The sequence below is a fragment of the Pleurodeles waltl genome, chromosome 6 (assembly GCF_031143425.1).
Source record: "Pleurodeles waltl isolate 20211129_DDA chromosome 6, aPleWal1.hap1.20221129, whole genome shotgun sequence".
Taxonomy (NCBI): domain Eukaryota; kingdom Metazoa; phylum Chordata; class Amphibia; order Caudata; family Salamandridae; genus Pleurodeles; species Pleurodeles waltl.
In genome coordinates, this window is record NC_090445.1 from 48,565,407 (window position 1) to 48,588,720 (window position 23,314).

Consider the following 23,314-nt stretch of genomic DNA (forward strand, 5'->3'; position numbering starts at 1 on the left):
TGTGCCCCAGCAAGGTTTAAAGGTACTAGAACAACATCACAGCTGTAGGCTTTGTTGCTGCTTGCTTCATGTCTCTGTCACCTTCCAATAACTTTCTCATTTTCTCATCCCTTGTTCTTTTGTTTCTTTCTTCTCTTATTATCCTTCTCTCTCTTCTCCATTCAGTGGTTCTTTCTCACTCTCCCTGTTTTTCTTACCTTTACACTCCATGGCTCCAGTTTGGGGTTTCCCTGTCGTCTGATTCTCCCCTTCTCATAATCTTTTCCACTCCTTTGTGTGCAATTTTCTCTCTCTACCATCTCACCTGTTCATTTTCTTTTTCTCCCCTTCCCAGATATAAAGTTGTGCTGTTATGCTAGCAGAGTCGCATCCCAGGACATTGCTGTGTATTCTAAACTGTATTAAGTTCACATACATAAGTTATAGAATTAGAAAAGTGATTATTTAATGGAAAATAATCTAAGAAATACTTCTAAGGATGCAGTTAGGTGGTTTTTAGTTCCTTTAATATTTAGAATCAGAATATTACTCCTGCAGTGCAGGGCCCTTTGGCAATACATGCTAACTCTTTGTTGAGTTTTACTTTTCTTTTCGTTTGAAAGTAGCTGGAAAGAGGTGAGCAGCAGCCAGAGTTAACCAACATCAATGGTAGTATTGATTAGTAACTCTACCCAGAGATGCGGTGGATGCCTTGGAGCAGTGGAAGGTTTATACTGGTCGTAGACCAGAATCAAATATAGGTAGGTCCAATATTGAGAGATCTGACAGTCCTGTGAACCTGTGCTGAAAGTAAGGATTCGGGGTTGCTGCAGCCAGTGCTTTATTTGTACATTAATGAGTGTGTGTACCCAAGCGCTACTCAGAAGTTCACGGATGGCACTATTAAGTGTCAGCACGCTGAATACCTCTGAATACCAAGGCTGTGTAGTGCTGAATTCACCTGAGGCCTGTTTAATCCACTGACAGGTAGTTCCTGTCCCTTTATCTCACTCTTGTAGGTTACTGCTTTCTCCCTTTGTGATGATTTTTCCGTCTTTCACTGTCTCCATCTTTCCCTTTGTGTGTTTCGCCCTCTCTTGCTCTCGAGAAATGTCTGATGAGGAAAAATAAGCACTGGTTCGCAACAACGAGTGCCAGTCGGCACCACCAGCTCAAATTTAGCACTGGCTGCGGCATCCCCAAAATAATCAATGTGGGAGCTCCCAAGGTGAATGAGCAATAACGACAGCTTTAAAGTTGTGACTTTGCAGTCCATTCGGAAGTAGGGGTCAAATATCAGGATATGTCTTCCGACAAATTGCTGCTTATCCTTTTAACATGGAGATTGCTGTTTACCCTTTTCTCTGACTGCTATAGGGTGCCATTTTTGTTTCTAATGTGCAACAAAATTGAAATAATATAAATGAACTGTACACATATTTCTAAATATATCAGCGGGTAGGAAAGCACAACTGAAGCACATTTTTGTACTTCTGAAGTGTGATGCTAACAAAGATTTTTTGAGGAGCAAAACAAATCAAGGCATTTAGTGATGACCAAACAATAAATATTCAATGAAACCCAATTTTTGTACATTATTGTTTGTTCGCTATATAGTCTCATCTGTAAAACTATATGCCTCTGCAAAATTAGTGGCCATTTCAACTACGAATGTGTTGTCTGTGAATAGCAGTGTCTACCACATCATGCTTTAGCAATGAATTTGCCTCGGTGTACTCCAAAATGCACAACCAACTACATATTACACCCTTAGCACCCCCTTGCAGAATGGGCTTGGTTCATTTCCTACACTTTTTCTTTGTGTGATGCTTTGATTTTTCAAAATCCCTATGACGTCAGTGATGTCACATTGATGGCAGCACCCCCACTCTGAAAATTGTTCCAGCACCACCGGCACATCCGGAGCTGCGGGCCTTATGGTGTGCAATCAATGTCATCAGTAAATGAGCTATAGCAAAATGTGTCTCTTTTTACAACTTTTTAAAGCATAGGCCTAGGCACAGTGGTATTGGGATGGTGATGCACCCCATGGTAGAGGCATGCTGAAAGTATGAGAAGACACTAAGGTTTGCATCAGGGACCGCTGGTTCTGCAACCAACGGATTTAGCTGTTCTTTTGGACACTGTTGCTGTAGAGTTGTGCACATCAACTTGTCATAGGTGGCGTTCATGTCTGCAAACGTCCACCAGCCAGCTCCGTGCGGGGCACAATCTTCACCCGGAAAGGATTGCACCTCAGGTTGATGCCGAAGCTGCCGTCCAAGTCGGGGAGCTCGGTGGGCGTCGGCGGCAGGAAGGCGAACTCCCACAGCAGGTGGGCGAGAAAGAGGAAGATCTCCATGCGGGCGAGGCCCTCTCCCAGGCACACTCGGGCACCGGTGCTGAAGGCCAGGGTGTTGCGCTGCGCTTCCTGCGGGTCTTCTGCCTCAAGGAACCTCTCTGCATGGAGATAAAAGCACAGCTTAGAATATGCAGAAGAAGCGGCCAATAGTAAAGCTGTGCTTCTAAACACAAAGGTCAACTTTGAGGTAGAACATCATTTCCTGTAAAGTGGGAAACCTATATTTACTATCTATTGTGTTCTGATTTTGTAGATTAACAAGGGATCTGGCACCGTGCCCAGTGAAAACCTAATATCTTCATTGATACCCTACTTAATCCATCCACCCATGAAACTATCACAATTAAGGCTCAGTTCCAAGCCCTGCAGATGATCTTGGCCTGTTCATACAGTGTAAATATCCCTCAGCCTTTCTGCACCCTGGATTTAAGACACGTCTTCAAGGTATGTGGACAATTACAAGCCCTATTCTACACAATCACAACTGCCATGAAAAATGCACTGACTGGTCAAAGTCAGGGGCTAATACAATGCAAGAAAGAAATTCACACATTTCTGAAAGGTGCATCTTCAGCAGCTTTCTTTAGATGAAAGAGGGTTGGGGTGGAATTGATGTAGTCTATCGAGGGATCTTTGTTATTCCAACAGCAATGCAACACATGCATGTTATCCTAACAGCAGTATAATGCCTTCTAAGCACACTAGAAATGTACAATATATTCTTGTAATCACATCAGCTTTCAAATGCCTTCTTCATCTCAGCAACCACAGAATGCCTTCTTGTCACTCCAGCTGCCATACAGGGTCTTGCTAGGACGTGTATTGGACAACAGCTTCTTATTTTTCATGCATTTCTGTTACCCCATTTACAGTACAATGTTATCTTGCTTCCCTAGTTAAGATTCAAAGCAACGTGGTTATGCATGGCTGATGCCCAAGCTGGTGTACAATGCCAACTTGTTGCCCTAGAGCCCATACCAAGCCAATGTTTCATGCATTGCTATTAGCGAAGCTATTCTGCAATGCCTTACTGTTGACCCATCTGCCCTGCTTTGCTGTTAACTTGTTGAAGATGCTCTTTGGAAAGCAATCACCCATGCAATGTCCTTATTTCATGCATCACTGTTGCAAAAGCTGCAATAACATGCTACTTTTTTATTCATCACTGTACCTGGCTGGAAGAGAGCGTGGCAGGTCCAGACCTTCTCATCGTGGTGGGCCCCATAAAGATTAGGGATCACTGTGGTGCCCTTTGGGATCAAATAGCCTGAAATGCTAGAATGGGAAGAAGCAAAAGAGGATACCAGTTTTAATGTTATTTCTCTCTTTTAAGGAGTGTGTAATGTCAACCGACCAATCAGAATGTGCGGCCCTGGACAGATGGAGGTGATACTGTGGAAGGACATGAGGACATGAGTTGACCCAATGCGGGCCTTCAATGGAGTTTGCAGAATGCACAAACTTACTTACATTGACTCAATTCCTGCAACCATTGGGGGGATTCATGGACCATCTGACAACTCCCCACCCACTCGAGCTACTGGAGACTACCACCAGGGGTGCTGGTGTGCCACTTGCACTCCAAGCCTGTTGGGGGTCTTTTTTTATAATCCTTGGACCACTCAAGTCTTCCCCGCACCCTGATGTCATGACGGGGTGAATCTTCCTTCTCAAACCCATTGAGAACTGTTTCTCATTCCCTGAAGCAGCTGGGACTTGTTGCAAACCCAGAACAACTCGACACCTGACCCTACTGCAAACACCCACCTACCTCTGTCCAGACCCACTCGAATCTCAGCCTGGTTTTGCGAAACTGTTGGATTCATCCCACTTGACATACAGAAGTCATATGTGTGGCACCCACACCTGTCTGAGGCCTTTATCTCTCCTGCTCCCCGCTGTGGACCACCTGTATTTTTATAGCCTATTATCCAGCATTCACTTGCCCTCTTTGTGTAGAGGGGAAGCAGGAAAGTGCACCTTTTGATGAGTATGATGGAGAAACTGGAAGCTGCCCCTACACAGTGAAGCAGGAGTAGTGAATTGTGCAGAAGGGCATGATGGAGCTGAATGCTGTACACCACAGGCAGGGGGAAGTAAGAAGCTGCATGCAATTCTAGGATTGGGTGGAAAATGGCAAACTAATCCCACGACGAAAGGGGAGGAGGGAAGAGTGAAATGGAAAATTATAAAACAAAGGGGCAGATTTACAAGCCAGTTGCACCGCCTTAACGTCGCCGTGACATAATTTTTATGATGCTAAGGTGGTGTTAAGGTGGCAATTCCCCGTGCCATATTTACAAAGTGGCACAATGAATGCTTTGCGCCACCTGTTGCGCCACATTATGCCTGCATCAGGCACAATTTATGCAAGGGGGTGTTCACACGCAGGGAGGCCCGAAGAAGTGGTGCAGTGAAATTTACAAGATTTCACTGCACCATTTTTCCAGTCATTTTTAACGCCTACTCAGGGCAGGTGTTAAAGTGACGCGCCCATAATAATCCCTGGGCCTCCCTGTGCTTTTCTGCATTAGCCCCAACATTTATGGCACTAGTGCAGCAAAGCGCCACAACAGCATGAAAAATGTTGACACTGTTGTGGAAACAACCGCCATGGGGTACCGTATTGTAAATACGGAGCAACCATGGTGTCATTAGGGGGGGGGCAACAGGAACGCAAGAAAAGTGATACATCGGGACCGATGCGCCACTTTCTCATAAATATGCCCCAAAGTATGGAATAACAGGAAACTCCACACAATAGATCTGTATGTATAAAACATGGAATAAGTTAGGGGATAGGAGGGAATCGCAAATTGCACAGAAGAGCTGAGGAAAAGAAATTTCACTGAAAGACAGAGAAAAAGAAGGAAATTTTAAACAACAGAAAACAATTTAGATACAGGATAGGGGAAAATGTACAAGTTGCAAGCAAGGACAGGGGACAACATGGAATTCCACTCAAGGAAAGCTAAACATAAAAAATACACAAATTCCTTAGGAAGAGCGGAACGTTGCACATACGGTAGTGGAAAAGCAAGAAATCTTGGGCACAGCAGTAGAGCGAAAGGTAGGTAATTACACGTCAAAGCACAAAAAAGCAGGTAGTTGTACACAGAGGTTAGACTAAAACTGCACATATGGTTGGGGCATGATAGGCCAGCAGGAGACCTTCTCACAAACAGTGACTAAGGGCCTGATTTAGAGTTAGGCCATCAAAAATGTGACAGGTATCCCGTTCGCCGTATTACGATCTCAATAGGCTATAATGGGATCATAATATGGCGGACGACATATCCATCATGTTTGTGAAGGAGTAACCCCCTCCGCCAATATCTAAATCAGGCCCTAAGTTGCCAGAAACTGCACAAAGCATGAGACATTACCGTCTTGTAAACAAAGGGTAGTGGTGAAGCTTGCATTTCACATTTTCTGGTGGACTTGATGGTGAATTAGGAATCTGTTGCACACCAGACCTGATTACGAGTCAGGCAGAGTGGTGTTCTCAAGTGGGGGTATGGTTCTGCCTAAGCATGACTGGCCCTGTGTTTCCCCAAATGGTTTTCCTGGTTACGGAAAGACCAGACCTGATTTTACCAGCCAATAACTTCAGCTTGCAAAATCGTATGAGACAGCCAAGCTTCATTCATCACTTGGTTAGGCATTCAGTGCTTCATCCGCCACAAGGTTAAGCATTCAGTGCTCCCGATTACCAGAGCTGATCTCCCCCTTCCTCCTTTAAACTCCCAACCCCCCTTCCTTACCCCAGCACCACAAGTAATACATCTAGTAGAAATCCAAGAAGAACTAATCAACCTACCCAGTCATTTCTAGCCCTCAACAGAAATCAACACCCTTCTATACAACACCACTCTGAAGCTTCAGGTAAAAAACTATGCAACTTTGAAAACATGTACCACCAAGCCTAAGCACCCTAGTACTCCCAAGAACTTATGGAAATCAAGCGTGCCATATGAACACTCGGGAAGAAATGCAGATCAGAACACCAGAAGAACCATACCCTGCTGTCTAACCGTCCTTTCTTTATCACCACTTTTAAAAGCATCTAATAAATAGAAGCAACAACCTCTTCAAAGGCATTAAAAGATGCACCCCCCATCCCAAAACTCGGTTATCCCACTATCAGCCAACATGTGCAATGCTCTCAACTTCTTCACGGAGAAAATCTATAAAATCAGACCTAACATCAACCACTCCTTACTGTCATACACACCATCACCTATACCAAGCTGCCAATGTCTCGCTAATGAGGGGCCGTTCCTGGACAGCGTGAGGATCGTACACATCCTCCCCCGCTGAAAAATTGTATACTAGATCCAGCTGACTTTGGCAACTTCTGTCCAGTAACCCGACTCTCATTTGTTGGATAAATCGAGAAGGCAGTCGCCAGCCAGATGCAGAAGCCCATCAGCACGAATAAGCTACCTCCAGGCTATCAATTAGGAGTTCAGACCACACTGTGGTATTGAAACACTCATGGTCTATGTAGTCGATGATGCTCTTGTCCTTAACAACAAAAATAACCCATGCCTCCTGCTCCGTCTCGACCTCTCCACAGCTTGCAACATCTTCAACCATCAAGCGTTGAATCACACTCTGAACACTCACAAGAGATCTACGGTCAAAATCCTAGTCTGGTTCACACCCTACGTCAACAACTGACCACCCATTCAGATGGAAGCTACAAGATCCCAGACTCTCCCCATCACCAGCGGCATTCCCTAGGACTCCATCATCACGAGTCCCCAGTTTTAACCTTTATATGGGCCCTTTGGGAAGTATTCTTGCAGACAGCAACCTCAAGATCCAACAGTATGCTGACAACACCCAGCTCTATCTCAAACTCCTCGCAAACAATGATGTACAGAGACTCAAATCCTGAGACAATTCCATCCAAACATGAATGTCAATAAACTATCTGATGTTAAACGGCACAGAGAAAGAAATCCTCCTGTTTGCCAACAATGGTACACATTCTCTAATTTAGACATTGCCTCACAATTTGAACCTAAAAGGCTTCACTCCACAATAGATAGAGTAGCCCAAATCCCTGGGATTAACACTTGACTAGAACACATTGCCAATTCTCTCTCCTGATAAAACATCAACCTTTCGTTCCTGGGGAAGACTTTAGAACAACAAATCAAGCCCTTGTCCTCTCCTACCATAGAGGTCACCCTTGCTCCTCTGAAAGGCATGCTTCCTGCAGCATTAAGGTGTTGAAGAAAGCTGACTACATTACCTTGAGTGAAAGGATCTTGACTGTCTCCCAGTGCAGGCCAGGCGAGGATCTGCTGCCTCAATTAGAAGACCAACTAAACCAAGACCACTGTTGACTTAGCTAACAGACTAGCAGTATCTGGAGATCAACGCTAGACATGGAGCTCCAACGTTGCCAAATTAGAAGTTAAACGCTGGAGGAGGATGAAAACAAAAAAACAAGCTTGCTCGACATATGAACCCAGAATCTAGAACAACGTCCCCTCTGAATAACAGCGGTGCCCGCTGCAAATGTCAAGGGTGGAGGCGGGAGGGGGACGATGGGGATGGTTGAGAACATAAAAAAAACACTTATTGTTCTCGTTGCTGCCGCCTCCTGCCACAGCCTCCTGCCACCTCGCTGCTCTTCTGGTGTCCCAGCATTCACTGGGACGCCAGCACAGGCTCCTGGCAATCCTAGTGTTGTTTTCATCCTAGACCTATCATGAAAGCAGTATCTGGATTGGTCTGAGCCAGTTGGACTGCTGCTCAGACACTGCCCTGGGGTCTGTGAAGTTTCTCCAGCCTGGCTGTTCAACACATGTTGGAGAAACCTAAGTGTGCATGTGTGTTTGGCCGGCCGAAGATGGCTGGTGAGACACACATGCGTACTTAGGTGTACTCTCTCCTCCTCCCACCTCCCATGGCCCAGCCCCACCCCTCTCTTCACACTCTGGCTGAGCCAGCAGGTGAAAAATAAAATGGTTGAATGCTATTGTTTTATTTTTCATCTGCTGGCTCGTACCTGGGGGGCGATGTCCCTTTGCCATTGTGGAGGAGCTGCGCCTGCTGAAAACACAACCACATCAACCCTCTTACAAATCGGGAAGAAACCGGAAACGCACCTCTTCAAGGAGAACTACCACTGATCAGCTGACTTCTCAGCCATTCCACTAGCTCTCTCTCTTCTCTCTCTTCCTACTGACTCCTTTGTATTGCCACTGGGGTTTGCCCCTGTACAGCACTCTCGTATTACAGAGCTAGTTGTGCTTTAGAAATACCAAAATATGCATACATCCATCCAATTCGCTTCTCCCATTACCACTTTCTATAAGCAGGTGCTAAATGGGAGCATTAAACTCCTCCGAACTGGGAATTCCGTGCGGTCTGCTGAGTAATTCCCCATTCTGTAGGGTATGACCCATAGTAAACACGTGCAGTGACATTGTTTGGGACAGGTAAATCCGTGACCTGGAATTTCCACATATGTTTACTTGCATCCACCATAACGTGGAAGTAAACACAAGTGTCAGATAAAGCAAGATAGTGTATAAAAAAATGCAGGAAGTTGCTCACACAGGGAAGTAGAAACTTGCAAAGGAGGATGCGAGAGGGAGAAACTCCAATATATAGGAGAGGGGGTGGGAGCAGAATGGCAGAGTGGGGGTTTAAATAACTAATCAGACTGCACGAGAAAGCATGAAGGAGTAAATCACACAAAAATGAGAAAGAGGGATTGAAAATGATACACAATCAAGTAGTAGGAGAACATGAACTTACAACTGTAACTGGAGACATTAGATTGCTGGCATGGGAAGAAAGGAGTAGGAACATCTCAGACAGAAGAGGGTGAGCACTATTAATTCAGCAGCATGCCCCCATCAAATATCTTTATCTGCACCTGTTTAAAGAGACCCAAGTGCCAATGGGCATGAGGAAAGAAAATAGAGTGGCAGGGTATGCATGTGTTTGTGTGAGAGCACCAGACTGCTGTGCCATTGCCAACCACTTAGACATAGTTTCGACCAATGGTCTACATTTGGGATCTAGTTGTTTCACCTGGTATCCCGCGTTGTACAGTGCGGAACTGCCAGAGGTGCCACAGGGCGCAGCCTCAGGATCTCCGAAATGGTGGCATTGAGGTACGGGAGGTGCTCTCGGTCACTGTAGGTTGGTCGGCGCCCACCACCTAGAGCATCACAAAGTTCTGAGTAAATTCTGTCCTGTGCCTGTAATGAGACAAGAGTGACTCTACATTAGTCTTACAGACTTGTGGTCTATAGTAGGTCAGATATTTTGTCTTGAGCACAAAAACAAGTCCATGGTTGCCTACTGAAGGAAAAGGTGATATGGTTAATCAAGGAAGGCATCATATGCTGTTTACAAGCAGGACCAGTGAGTAGATACCTGTGAACATTCCCAGGAAGACAGTGTGTAATAACGTAGAGGAGCTGCTTTGACTTGCTATTAAACTACCTGAAACTATTATTGCCACAAGACTTACCTGAAACCTAAGCTACATGCAAATGTCTCCAGATGGATGAATTAACCAGTTCCTAATTTGTGCCGGTTGCTGCAGTGAGCACCCTTATTTCTGGGAACTATGACTCTTCACCATTATCCACACTGTCCTGGCCTGCAGATGACTTCAGCACCGGAAGACAGGAGAGAAGTCCCTTTTTTATTTCTACAGTAGTCTACAAAGAATGCTACCTTTGCATCGCAAAACATAAGTGTACCTAGGTTCGCCATATGTAAGGATTGGCAATTTGAAAAGCAGGGGGACACAGGTTAGCCATTTGCCAATACAATACAAACAATTATAGGATACATAGTAGCCCTAAACTGGGAGAGATTGTCTGAAGTACTGTCTTGTTATCATTCTATCACAACAACAATACAACGTTTTTCTAGAAATATTGTATCGAAAGCCCAGTCACTGTGAAATGCTTGTAAGATATTTCAAGCAGTCTAAACAATGGATCTGTGGCAAGTGGATGGTGGCACTTGGAGAGACACTGAAAAATCAAGGCCCATATTTAAACTTTTTGAGCGCCGCATTTGCGTCATTTTTTGATGCAAAAGCGGCGCAATCTTGCATAAGTCCTCCTCTGCGTCCAGTGTTTTCTTTAGGTCAAATAGAAGAATTCTCCTGAGAGTACGTTTCAACCATGGAGAAACTAACTTCACTGGACTTCATCAGGACAGCGGTCAGTTGAGCTGTGAATGTATAAAGACGTTGGACCCATGAGTGTCAGAAGGCATCATTGCAACATACAGAAGTCCACACTGCCTAAAAATGTGTCACATCTGACGTAATACATACGACATGCACACTAGCTGTGGTGGGGAAAGAAGAGAAGACTTAAATGTAAGTTAAGGGTGGCAGGCCATTTTTAGAGAATAGTTCAGAGTATGATGTGAAGGGTCTTGCCTAAGGATATCAAAAGAATAGAATTTTGCCAGAAAATGGTTATCTGAACAATGCAGATATCCTGATTTACTAGAAGATGCTGGCCAAAATAAAATCCTCTCAAGAAGTAAAAAAGAGCCAATCCCCTTCTTAAAGCCTACTCCCAAAGTGCACTCCCTTTAGGCATGTGCAAGAGAGGTTGGGCACAAGGGCTTCGTTTTTGCTTGTGGTCTGACACCTATTACAGAATTTGCCTTTGATGTTTGTCGGCAGAAAACTCTCAAAGTAGATCTGAGAGCCATACAACTTTGAAGAGAAGTGATTTGAGATTCAAAAACAATGGCAGCTGATTTCGGCATCTGAAAGGGCCACTTGTGTGACTCTCTAATCTTTTGTGACTTGAAAGTCATGCAACAATTTTAGGTGTTCTTTCCTGGTGTGGGACCTGAGTATTCTACGCCTCTGGGTACCCTTTAGCCCTCCCTTGGCATCAGGCAGCTATGAGGGAGTCCCCCTATGGCTGTACAAAATATTTTTCCTCAGAGTGAATATCTCAAGTTACTGCTGATTCGAGTTCCAAGATGGTAAAAAAACTAATTCAGAACCCCTATCTGGCCAATCACAATTCTTCAAAAGTATGATCCCAAGTCATGACTCTCGAGTGAAACAGTCAGAGATACAAAAAAAAGTGTTAATACTTTAAGCCCCACTCAGCATGTTTTTTAAAGGCTAGTATATTGAAAACCACTATGGATTTACACCAAACCATCAAACTCATGGCGTGAGTAAAATTCTACCATCATACCAAGTTTTGTGTAAATCTGACCAGCGATTTGGGCTGTGGGATAAAGCGAAATTTCATGTGGGAGGTAAAATGGGAAATAACCTATTTTTTACCCTCGCATAACTTTTCGCCTGCATGTATCTGCACAAATATTGGCATGCCTGACCTTAGCTGGCCAAGCTAGTGATTGGGCATTTCTGTCATTATGGGTCAAAAGTTATAGGCAAGTTCAAAAATGCCTTTTCAATGGAATGTGTGGCTGAACCATAAGTACACAGTGGTAAGTCTAGTCTTTCTATGGAAGGGCCAACACACAAATCTATAACTATTGGACAGCAGCTGGGGCAACTGTTCAGGCCCCCTCCTTTGAAGGAAACATCAGAGTATTTAACCCAAGAGAAGAATGGAGAAAAAACAAGTAAGGCTAAGTATTGAAGGACGGCCAGAAGCTGGCCACCCCAGTACATACCTGCGGGTGGTGAATGAGGAAGGCCACTGTCCAGGTGAGTGTAGAGGCCGTGGTCTCGGTGCCCCCAATGAACAGGTCAGCGATGGCCATGTGGATGTGCTGTTCGTCAAAGTCACCTAAGCTCTGCAGGCCCTCCCCGCCACGCTCCTTCAAGAACAGGATCATGTTGTCTGTAATGTCCCGAATCTCCTGGGCCTGGAAGGTTCTCTGAAAATGAAGGAAATTGGGGTCACTGTACAAATGAGAGGGGAACTTGAGGAAGGGATTGGATGGTCACACTAGGGTCATTTTGTCAAAATCACAGGTGTGGCAGAAGTGACATCAGAAAGCATTTAGCAGCACAGGATGTGATGTCACACACCAGTTAACCTCCTCATTATGTCACAGGAAATGACATAAGAGAGCCAGCACCTGACAAAATCACAGGAAATACATTGAAATAATCATACAAGTCTCAAAATTACAAGTAGATTCAACATCTTACAGACATAGATAAACGACAGAGAGTGGAGATATAACAGGGAATGTCAGTTACTGTTATACAAAATTCCAGGTAATCAGTTTCTGGCAAGCCCCTTTCAGAAAGGTAAGTGCCCAAAGTGCTCATATCCCCACCAAGGATATCAAGAGATTGGATTTATGGGTTCTTGGAAACCACCGGGGCCATGATAGCAACTCCTGAGGATCAATGGCAATCGGGGTATAGGTTGAGGATGGGAGAAACGTGAAGAACAGTTCACAAGAACTAAAGTCACTGGGCCCTATTCACAAAGGTAAATCTACACTTACAGCTATGTGTAACTCTACACTTTTTTGCTATTTACCATTTCTGAGTGTAGACTTACATACCTTCACCCCATTAAAGCAGGCGGTGGTGTCATCTAATCATCTATGACTAAATTTACAAGTGCAAAGATACTACCGGTAACTTTTCACACATAGGCAGCGATTAGCGCACAGGGGAGGAGATCTCCACCATCGAGCTAGAGATCTCCACCTATGGACGGAGATCTCCCTATGGCAAAGTATAGGGAAAAGTGTTGCAGATGTTTTAATTTAAAAAAAATACTAAAAAAAAATTTTTTTAAATAATGTTCTTAATTATTTTAAAATTATTAATAAACTAGAACAAATAAAATAAACTGTTACAACAGATTAACTCCTCAATTTAAATACATATTCAATATGCAAATAATTAAACTATATTTATATAATTTATAAATACATATAGACACTCCTGGGCATCAAAGTATCCGGAACAAACCAAATGTGCACTCAGGACTGTCCACCATCTGCTAATGATGGCATAAACACACACAAGAACTTGACAGCCCAAGTGCGCATTTGGTTTGTTCTGGATACTTTGATGACAAGGAGTGTATGATAGTGGCTGATCACTGCGCCTGACGAAACTAGAAACCCTTGTGAGTGTCGAGCAGAGAATGCTGGAGCTGTGTGAAAGGATATATATCTAAATATATATATACATATATATATATATATTAAAAGTCCAAATAAAGTAATTGATTTAACATTATTTCCTATGAAGTGCTATTTTAAGTCCCTTCCTCCATTATTGTCTACAGGAGTGCATTACAGTACATGTGACTGGCCATGGCCATGTGTGGTGCTGGATGTACTCCAAGGATGGGCTGATGTACATTTACAACTGTTTTGTGGCCTTCTGAGCTGTGATGAGTGTAGTTTGTGAATAGGTATGGTCTCATTCTATTGTGGGTTGGTGTTTGTATTAGCATTTTTCTCCCTAAAGACCCCCTTCCACTTTTCCCTACACCCCTCTTTATGCCTCTCTTATCTCCTCCCAATTTGTTGTAACTATTTCTAATTTTGACCCAACTCTGACTTTTTCCTCCACATGTACTACTAAGTGGTAAACTTGTGTGGAGCCCTCCGGGTAGAAAAGGTTAAAGAGGGGGAGATGGAGATTTACACCCGTAGATTAGTAAATTGCATTTTGTAGCTAGTAAGTGGTACTACAGTATTACCACTTTAGATGCTACAAAATTAAGTTTGTGACTTAGGCTCACTTTATGGGGGGCAGAATATCATAACTTACTAATGAAGGCTACCCTAGCAAATGGCCTGGAAACTGAATGTGGCATTACCTTTCAACTTACTCAGGTGGCACCATGGCACATTTCAGTCGACCAGTTCCACATAGCTTCTATTTGATCCAGTTTCTGGCACATGGGTTTATAGACATGTTACAGATTCCAGCTGCATGTGGCTCCATTTTGTCTAGGATAATGTACCCAGTTATGGATACAATATTTGGAAAGTTTGAATTATGTGTCAAGTTCTAAAGCAGTCTGTATGTCAGGTACTGTGCCCAGGTCTGGAGCCCACATCTGGAGTATGTTCTCCAGTTCTGAAAACCTCTCCACCAGAAATATAAAGCTATACAGGAGACAGTTCAGAAACAAGGGATCACAACAGTAGATTATTTCAACCATAACTCCCATACGGATATGACCATTGAGCTGTTTACACTGGAGGGAAGTATGGGGAGGAGGATGATTAAGGTATTCACCGGGAACACTTGCTGTAATCTACCTGTAGAAGTCAAAATGGCCATGATTCCAAAGCTACAACCTCACTGTTACCACCATGTTAGGGAACTCCAGTGCCTTTCCTGAAGCAGTCCACCGCAAACACTCAGTGCCTCCATCCACTAACCTTGTGCTCTTCAAGTTGCTCCTTCACAAAAGCATCCCGCCTCTTTACCACTGTCAACAGTCTGTCCAGCACAGCATTGGGCAAGCTCTACATGGGGGAAATCAAGAGGACAGATTCAAGAAGTTGTTTTGTGTATCTATGTGTTACAGTGAAAGAGTAATTACAGAGCTCACATTACAATACCATTAGAAAATGATGTTAATTAATGCCATTGAATGCAGCAGCATTGGCAGACACAGATACAATCAATTGAGCCTAACAGTGGAACAGCACTACTAAATGTAGGGTTTATAAGTCAATACTAAATTATCTCTTTGGCATGTTCTTGTGTAATCAGCCTTGATGCTAGAGTGAGAAGCTATGACAATTTAGAAGGGAAGAAGGCTAGAAGACAGAACACAGCATAATAAACAGAATAGAAATGACATAGGAAAAGGAAACAAATACCACTTCTTCCCTATGTAGCCAACATTTTAGAAGATTGTTTTACTTAGGAGCTATGCAGGCTCCCTTATTCATCTAACTTTCTTCATCCGTTAAAGGCATGTTTTGTCCATCCCCCAATACAGAAGCAGTGATGCTTTCTGTCCTTGATGAGTTACGATGGGAGTTGGATTTGGGACATGTGTGCATGGTAGTTCTCCTACATCTACTGTCCGCCTTCAATACTGTCAACCACGTTATTCTCCTGAATTGTCTGAAGGTCTATCACCTCAAACTCTAAGTTGGATATCCTTATTCCTAGGAGGCTGCACACAGTAAGTGCAGCTTTGCCCAGTTTTTCTTCTCAGACCCATGTCATCTGTGGAGTCCTCCAGGGCTCAGCATTAACTCCTTTACTGTTTAGTGTTTACATCTGCCCAATGCTCTTAACCCTGGCTAGTCATAGTTATAGATTCTACATCTATGCTGATGACTCTCAGCTCATCTTCTGGCTTGGGAGTACTGCCCAATCCCACCAAAACTTTGTCTATCCTGAAGTTCATTTGGAACTGGATGGACACTAATTCCCTGAAGCTAAACACAGATACTACTGAGCTGGTTATTCTCAATCATTTATTCTCAATCACAGGATGGACCTCTGAGCCAACACGTACTGGTCCTCTGTGCTATGTGGCCCTCCTCTTCGAGTGGCCTCTACTAGGAGCCTGGGTGTTGTGGTAGACAATCAACTGTCCATGATCCTCCAGACCAAGGCAATCACAGTAACGTGCTTTGGTGTACTGAAATCAATTAGGAAGGTTGCTTTGCTTCTGTTATCCAATGCTTTGAATGTGGTGGCAATTGCAGCGGAAATTGTGTACTGCTTGGACTATGCACATTCCCTGCATTTGGGTCTCTCTGCAAGTTCTTTACACAACTTACAATTCATTCAAAATACTGCAGTGAGAATAATCTGCAAATTGCATAGACATGGGCATATCGCTCCTGCCTAAATGGCTCCCCATCAAACAGAGGGCTCTTTTTTAAATGGCTGGAATTATTTACAGATTTATATATCTGGTCTGTAAAGACTTGCAGTGTGTCATGGATGTCCAGAGTGACAGGATGCTCCTCTTCACTTGGCATTTATCAACCATAAGAATTTTCTCCAGCTGCCCTGCCTGCTAGAAGATGGTGTACTTGAAGCCCATACCAAGCAATATCTGATTTACTCAGAGATCTTGATGATGCCACAGACCTACAGCCATCCATCAGCCTGAACAGAGATGATCGACAGCAGCCTAGTATAGAGTGAGGTGGAAATAGCCACTATGCTTGGTGAACACACTTCTAAAGAGAGAACTCCAGTTTCCCTTAACTACCTCTGTAAACCCTGTACATCTGACAGTGTGGTTTTGAGCAAGGGTTTTGGATCAAGGGCGAGAAGTATGTGCTCAGTTCTCATTTTGGATCTCCTTTGACTCATCAAGGGTGCACCAGGGTCTAGTACCCAGACGGTCCCCGTGCCAACAAGCCCAGAAGGCTGGACTGCAATTTTGAATTATGCTATTGAGCCATCCATGCTGGACTTCAAATTCCATGTTGAGGTTGTAGTCATCCCCAATCCTTTTAGCATCAGGTGAGAACCACAAAGGACTCTGCACTAATGGCTCTGTGTGGTTAGCACCTATAGTGCCTGAGTAACAATGATCCTTAAATTTCAAAGGTTCCCAACCCAACAAGGATTTTCTCTGTCTCCAAACTTGTTAGAATAATTTCAATTCATACAACTTTATCCCCATTTCAAATGCTGAGGTCAGCTTACCCCAGTGATAGGCTTGCCTGGCTCTCTGGTAGAGCGGGAGTGCTGTTGTGTTTCACCTATTACACTGTGCCCAGTAGGAGCTAGCATATTAGTTTTTACCTGGGCACACGGGCAAGGAGGACAGTACAGAATCAGTTACCTTCTTGGCTGGTGCATACCTGCTTCTATGAATTTACCTACAAGGTCATTGACCTCATCCTGGTAAGGCAGCTTCTGGCTCCTCTGTTGTGCATATTTCCTCTACTTGCAGAAGGTGTGAGGGTGTCTCCAATGCTAATAACACTTTTCAACTTTCCGTTGGATAGCAATTGATTCGCCTTTGTACCAGCACCTCTCTAGTTCACCATTGTGAAACACCCTCTTCCCAGTGGGACACATGCCTAGCAGCCAGTTGAAAAGAAAACTCTTGTAGGAGCTAGCTCAGCCAGACTAGCCCAAAGACCTGAAGCAAGTCCGCTACTTATTGTTTCTAGAGGCGAGTAAAGGTCTGGTGCCCCCAGCTCTTAGAAGAGACCATAGTGCGAACTAAGAGATATAAGACAGGAACAGGTCTTTTCCACTGTTTCCCCACTGACAGTGGTCAACAGCCAAGCACATCCATCTTCTTGTTTCCCATACTCCTTGTGAGTTGGGGTCTTAGGAAGACCCAAGTTATAGGAGTAACTCATCACTGGGCAGTGAAGCTTCTAAAACTTACCTCATGCATTTCCCTCCTGACAGGCAGCCCCACCATTGCTTCTCTTGGTAGAAAGAGCTAGGATATCTAAAGGGAACTTTTCTCCTCCCCATTGGACTGCCTTTTGTAAACTATTAAAAACTTAGCTATTCAGCAACTAACTTTATTTTCTCCAACCTGGTTACATATCTTAGTGCTGGGACACTCTCTGACCAGCTGTGTACCCCATAAGTTGTGTCATTCATTAATTCATCTACATACCCTCTCCCTAGGGCCTGGTTGTGTGCAACAAATACAAAAAACTGCAACCATGAGCTCTTTGAAACCCTGAACAAATAGGTATAAAGTGCAAGAGCATCTATGGCTGAAAGTCTACCTCTCTCAACAAGTAGGAAGCATAACTCACATGTTTTAAATATACATCTTAGGCAACTGTGGTGCCCCTGAAAAAACACTGGTACAGGTGACTTAAGTAAGGTCAGATTTGGGCCCTTAAATTGAAAATTGGTTTGGTCTGGCAGTTTAATATGTAGTACTATGGCCCTGGGTGACATGGCTCATGTTTTGGAATCCCATATGTGGGTGTTGAACGTCTGCAAGTCACCCTACATCGGGCAAGTGACTTTAATGTCAGTGGTGCACCGTTTTGCATTTTCATTGTGGGCTTATCAGGTGAGCAAGTGCTTGTTGATTATTTGCCATGTTTATAGTTAGAGTACACGGAGTGGGATACCATTAAATGAAATGAATTGGAAGAAAGACTAACAGGAGAACAAAAAGAGAACAAAGAGTCACAGATGACAGAAGGTTTATGGAAGAGCGAAGACTAAAGGTAGAATTAAGAGAGAAAAGAAGCTAGCAAGGAAAAAAAGCTTCATGAAGAATGAATATTAATGGAAAAGAACAGCACACAACAGAGGCAAATGAAGACTAATGGAAAAGAAATAAGATAAATGAATTAGAGCAAAGTTTTATAGAGAATGAAGTCTATAGGACAAACTGAGACACTTATGGAGGAGAGTGAAAATGGATGAAGGAAAATGAACCCTAAGCTCAATGAAGGCTAACGGAGGAGCAGCAAGAACAAATAAGGTAGGGTCACGGAGGAGAATGAAGATCAACAGAGGAGATCAAAGGCAAGCAGAGGAGACTACCAGAGGATAGCAAATGCTTATGGGGAACAAAGGCTACTACAGGAGTTAGAACACTGATGGAAGACAATGAAGTTTCACCAAAGAGACTGAAGACCAGCGGAACAGAACAAAGATCAATGGAGGAGAACAGAGACTAATGTGGGGGAACAAAGACTAGATGGGATAATGAAGAGTAGGGGAGGATGAAGAAACCTCGAAGAGCAAAATGAGGATGAATAGAGGACTACAAATACCAATGAAGAATGAAGAAGTTTAACTGAGAAGAAAGAAGTCTAATGAAGCAGAAAGAAGGTGAACAGAGAACAATACAAACTAACAAGAAGAAAAGATCAGCAGAAAAATAGAGGAAAACGAACTCCAATGGAGGAGAACAAAGGTCTACAAAGAAGAACGAGGAATAAAGGGGGCCAAGGGAATGGAACTGAGACTAATGGAGGCGAATGAACTAATGTAGAATAAAAAAAGGTTAACTGTAGACGAGCAAGTCAAATGGAGGCGCAGTCACAATAATAACAGAAGCGCAAAGGATTAAAATAAAAAGAAAGTTACTGTACAGAAACCAGGACACCCTCTGAACATAATGATTTTCACTTAACTCCAGCCAACTGGTTGCTTTCCCCAAGAAATCAGACTTACCCTTAAGAGGGGGAAGAAGTCTAGGGCGAAGATGGAGGGAGAGCCCCACAGGCTGACCAGGTCTGAAATACACTTATGTATCTCTTGGAACTTGGGGTCATGTTTCTCAAACTGAAAAAAAGGAAAAAAGTCATCAGTTTCATAACCTTCCATCCTTCCCTCTTACCGGCTCCACTGGGATCCAAACCAATGGTTTGATGTTCATAAATAAATTTATGCATCAAACACAATAATCCAATAAGCTATTTTTTAGCCCACCAGATACCCGATCCAACTCACTGTGGTGCCGAAGGCCAGGGATGCGATGATTTTGCAGGTGTGCATTGAGAAGTCTTCGGCCAAGTCTACAGGGGTCCCGCCATAGCTCCGGAACTCCTAGGGACAAGAAGGCATGTGAGAAAAGATGAGCATGCTGGGGTTCAAGCTTCGAACAGGTTTAATTAAGGATGAAACATAAGGTGCCTGTTGTGGTGAGAACAGAGGTGCTGTATCAGAAATTGACGGGCCACACTGCGTGAAGAGAGAAACATTGGGATGGAGAAAATGGATGGTAAACAGGGTGGTTGAGGTACATTTACTCAAATACAACTTCATTACAAGTGCCATTGGGTATAATGTACTTCTAATAGGGAAGATGGGAGAGCCGTCCCTTTGTGACTGAGCAACCTATCTGCCGAACTCTAAATCAGTGTGCTAGTAAACCACAGAGGGTAACCCAAAAACCCGATCGGGCTGGGTAGAAGATAATCATTACATACAACAAAGCCCTAACGGGGAAAGCAAAATGTTTATATATCATAAAACAACATAGGTGAAAACAAACAAACTATTTATTCATACAAATATAATATTCATTTATTTACTTATACATAAATATCAATTTAATATATTCATCCTATATGGACAGCCCATCTGACAAAACAACACACCAAAGGACAGGTAGTGTGAGAAAAAGTGCTCGTGATAGATAGAAAGAAGAATAATACATATTCCAATGGATCAAAAACCTATACAAAAAACATTAAAAACAGTTTCTTTTCTGTTTGGTTCTTTTCTGTTTGCTGCATTAAATCCATTCCAAATCCTCAGAGGGTCTAAATCAATTGCTTCAATCCTCCAAAGATACTACGCAGAAACCAATCCAGACTATGATATATCCGTCGACGTTTCGACCCCTCCATATCTTGGGTGAAATCCCAGCTCCACGATGGGTCTTCTTCAGGACTAGTACGATGGGAGTCCCTTAATCCTCAGACTTCTTCACTTCTTTTACTTGTCTATTTATGAGGATATCAAATCTAATTTTAAAATACCATTCCTCCTCATATACCAGGTCACCAATCAATTCCAATGCATTCTGGGTTTACGTGCTGGACGTGACAAATTGGTCCCAGCTGCAAAATTTCAGTAGGACTGGACTCTCATCACAGTTTGGAACAGATATAATCCGCGGCTGCACTTGCACAAAGTGTAGGTCAGGCTTCTCCTCAGTTTCAATGTTTATTTCCTCGTCTGACTCCCGCTGGGGCATCTGTCCCATATTCATGGGCTCAGAGATTATGGAGTAGTTAGGAGGAGCATTGATTGTCCACCACAATGTTGTGGCATCCTTGAAGATGTCCCTGAGAGCGCCCCATACACCCTCAACCGCCCCTTGAAAGGTGAAGCATGTTTTCCATTGAACCGATTGCCCGATAAAAAAAAAAGCCAATCGCAGCACATGCAGTTCTTTTCCAAATGCAAGCTCTGCTGTTTTGGTCTGAGACCGTAGGTGGAGCCTCCTTCATTAGACTTGTGTACCCACGCTTGATCTCCTGACACGCAAAGTGAAGATAGAAGAGTGCCCTGCCAAGGGGCATTGAGCCAGCTGCTGATTACCTGTTAGAGTCCACGCTGAGCTGGAATACAAATCCTCCCAACTCCATGAGCCATATAGTAGTGTTATTACATAATTAAATACATAAGCAGACACACTAAGAGGTGAGTAAACATGGAGAACAAGAGGACAGACCAAGAATGTGGTGAGTCAGTGTTGTGCAACAGAAGAGGTCCCAGTGTTTGACTGTTCACAGGGGCTCCACCAGGGAAGGAATGGGTTCCTTCAATGAGGGACTGCAAATGTGAGGGAGTAAGTGCTGCAAGCCTGGTCAAATATGGTTGGCCGTGCATCTTGGAATGGAATTGGCACTGGGCTCTAATGGCTGACTGGGAGACCCTTCAGAAGAAGGATAACTTTCTGTTGATGTACATTAATAGCAGCATCTCTTGGACAAGTGTGTGTGTGTGAGTCCTGCACTCCAGCACCTTCTCACCTGGCAGAGGTCCTGGGCACCCTGGATGATGAGCGCCTCAAGGCTGATACGTTGACAGCGCTGCAGGGAGGAATGTGCCAGCCGCCGTTGAATCTTCCAGGCTGCGGTGTAATCACCCAATGACAGGTCCTTCCCGCCAAATGAAATCAAGTCAGCTGTGGAAGCACAGATCACATGCAAGCATTTAGCTCCCCTACACAACAGTCAACAACTACTCATACACCGCCATTAGTCAGGGGGCTGATAGAGGCTGGTGAATCACCCAAGAGGGAAGTTATGGCATTTGTCATGGATTCATCCCTTCACAAGCCTTGGTTACCAACCATTCTCATACACTTCTCTGAAGAGATAACTGCATGGAAGGCCCAGGAAGGAACACATTACCCTTTATTAAAAACGTACATACTTTGCCCAACTGATGCAGTGTCGTACCCTTTAAGCTGAATTCTGAGATCAGCGCCTGGTATTTACAAGTACCTCTTCCTACTTCCAATCAAAGGTCATTTATATAACTACAGCGCTTATCTCCTTAGTTTGGTTAATCCTATTTTGGCGGCATCTAAGTCTACTTTTTAGTTTGAGTGAATGGCTCTATGGGTACTAGGGAGAAATTATTGTAATGGTATTCCAAGAGTGGGTCATGGATCAAGCAAGAACCTATGCTTTACGTATTCCACTCTTCATTCAAAGAGTGCATCTTCTCTCAATGCCTATTGCTGTGGGCACTGCAGTGATGCTCTTCTATTCAGACTGATGCCAAAGTTTATTAAGTGGTTTTTATTAGGCTCGTTAAACATACACCTTACAAAATGAATAACTCTTGACTAATTTAATATATGTGTAAATATATGACCAGTTGGGGAAACTCTCTCATACTGACTGCACCTTCCACTGAAATCTCGAGGTACTCTCAAGGCCCAGGCAGCCTCTCCTACAAAGTTGCAATCTATAACCAGTCCCTGTGAATTTACCTTCAGGATCTCTAGTGAACACCTCTCTTGCGTTCTCTGGACAAAATCTAGAAGATTGAGGATCATCTCCCGGTGTGGTGTACTCCTTACAATCAGGATTTCACAAATTCCAGGAGATGAAGAAGGATCCCACTGCCATTTCTTCTGGCTGCACTGATCATGTTTCCTTTAGAAGACTTTACAATATATGAGTTCATGATTTGTTGACAGTCATTAGTAGTCCATAAAACTCTGCTGCCTGCTGAGTAACCTACTGTGTCCCTCACTCATAGTCCAGGCTGTGGAGGGACACGCCTTGGTGGCAGCTGGTTCTAGTACAAAAGTACAGCCATCTTTCCTGCCTCAAATATGCTCTTCTAGATTGGCCAGAAAGAAACAGTCTCCAAGGAAAGTATTTATTTGTTTGTAGAAGCCTGGGCCTTGATTTGCCATGTTGTCTCTCCAGTGCACACAAAGCAGGATGAGTACTGGCCAGATCCAGCTAGAAGTGTAAAACTCAAAAGAATATTCTCTTGTATCACCCATGGGTGTCCGCAGAATTTCTTTCGAGGAGGGGGGGCCATACTAGTGCAGGCAGCATACCATGGCAGGCGTAGTGTTCTCTGTACTGTGG

The 23,314-nt window shown here is 43.7% G+C and overlaps 1 protein-coding gene across 1 annotated transcript in view; it reads right to left on the reverse strand.

Annotated features, from left to right (window-relative positions):
• Nucleotides 1–489: 489 nt before the first annotated feature.
• Nucleotides 490–23,314, reverse strand: part of CYP21A2 (cytochrome P450 family 21 subfamily A member 2) — a 46,696-nt gene continuing 23,871 nt past the window's right edge. Inside the window, exons 3-10 of the mRNA XM_069242346.1 lie at nt 21,731–21,885; nt 19,698–19,793; nt 19,419–19,529; nt 14,705–14,791; nt 12,008–12,214; nt 9,401–9,570; nt 3,513–3,616; nt 490–2,439 (exon numbers count right to left, since the gene is read on the reverse strand). Of these exons, the coding sequence (XP_069098447.1) occupies nt 2,168–2,439; nt 3,513–3,616; nt 9,401–9,570; nt 12,008–12,214; nt 14,705–14,791; nt 19,419–19,529; nt 19,698–19,793; nt 21,731–21,885 (1,202 nt within the window). The 3' untranslated portion in view covers nt 490–2,167. The remainder of the gene's footprint in view (nt 2,440–3,512; nt 3,617–9,400; nt 9,571–12,007; nt 12,215–14,704; nt 14,792–19,418; nt 19,530–19,697; nt 19,794–21,730; nt 21,886–23,314) is intronic.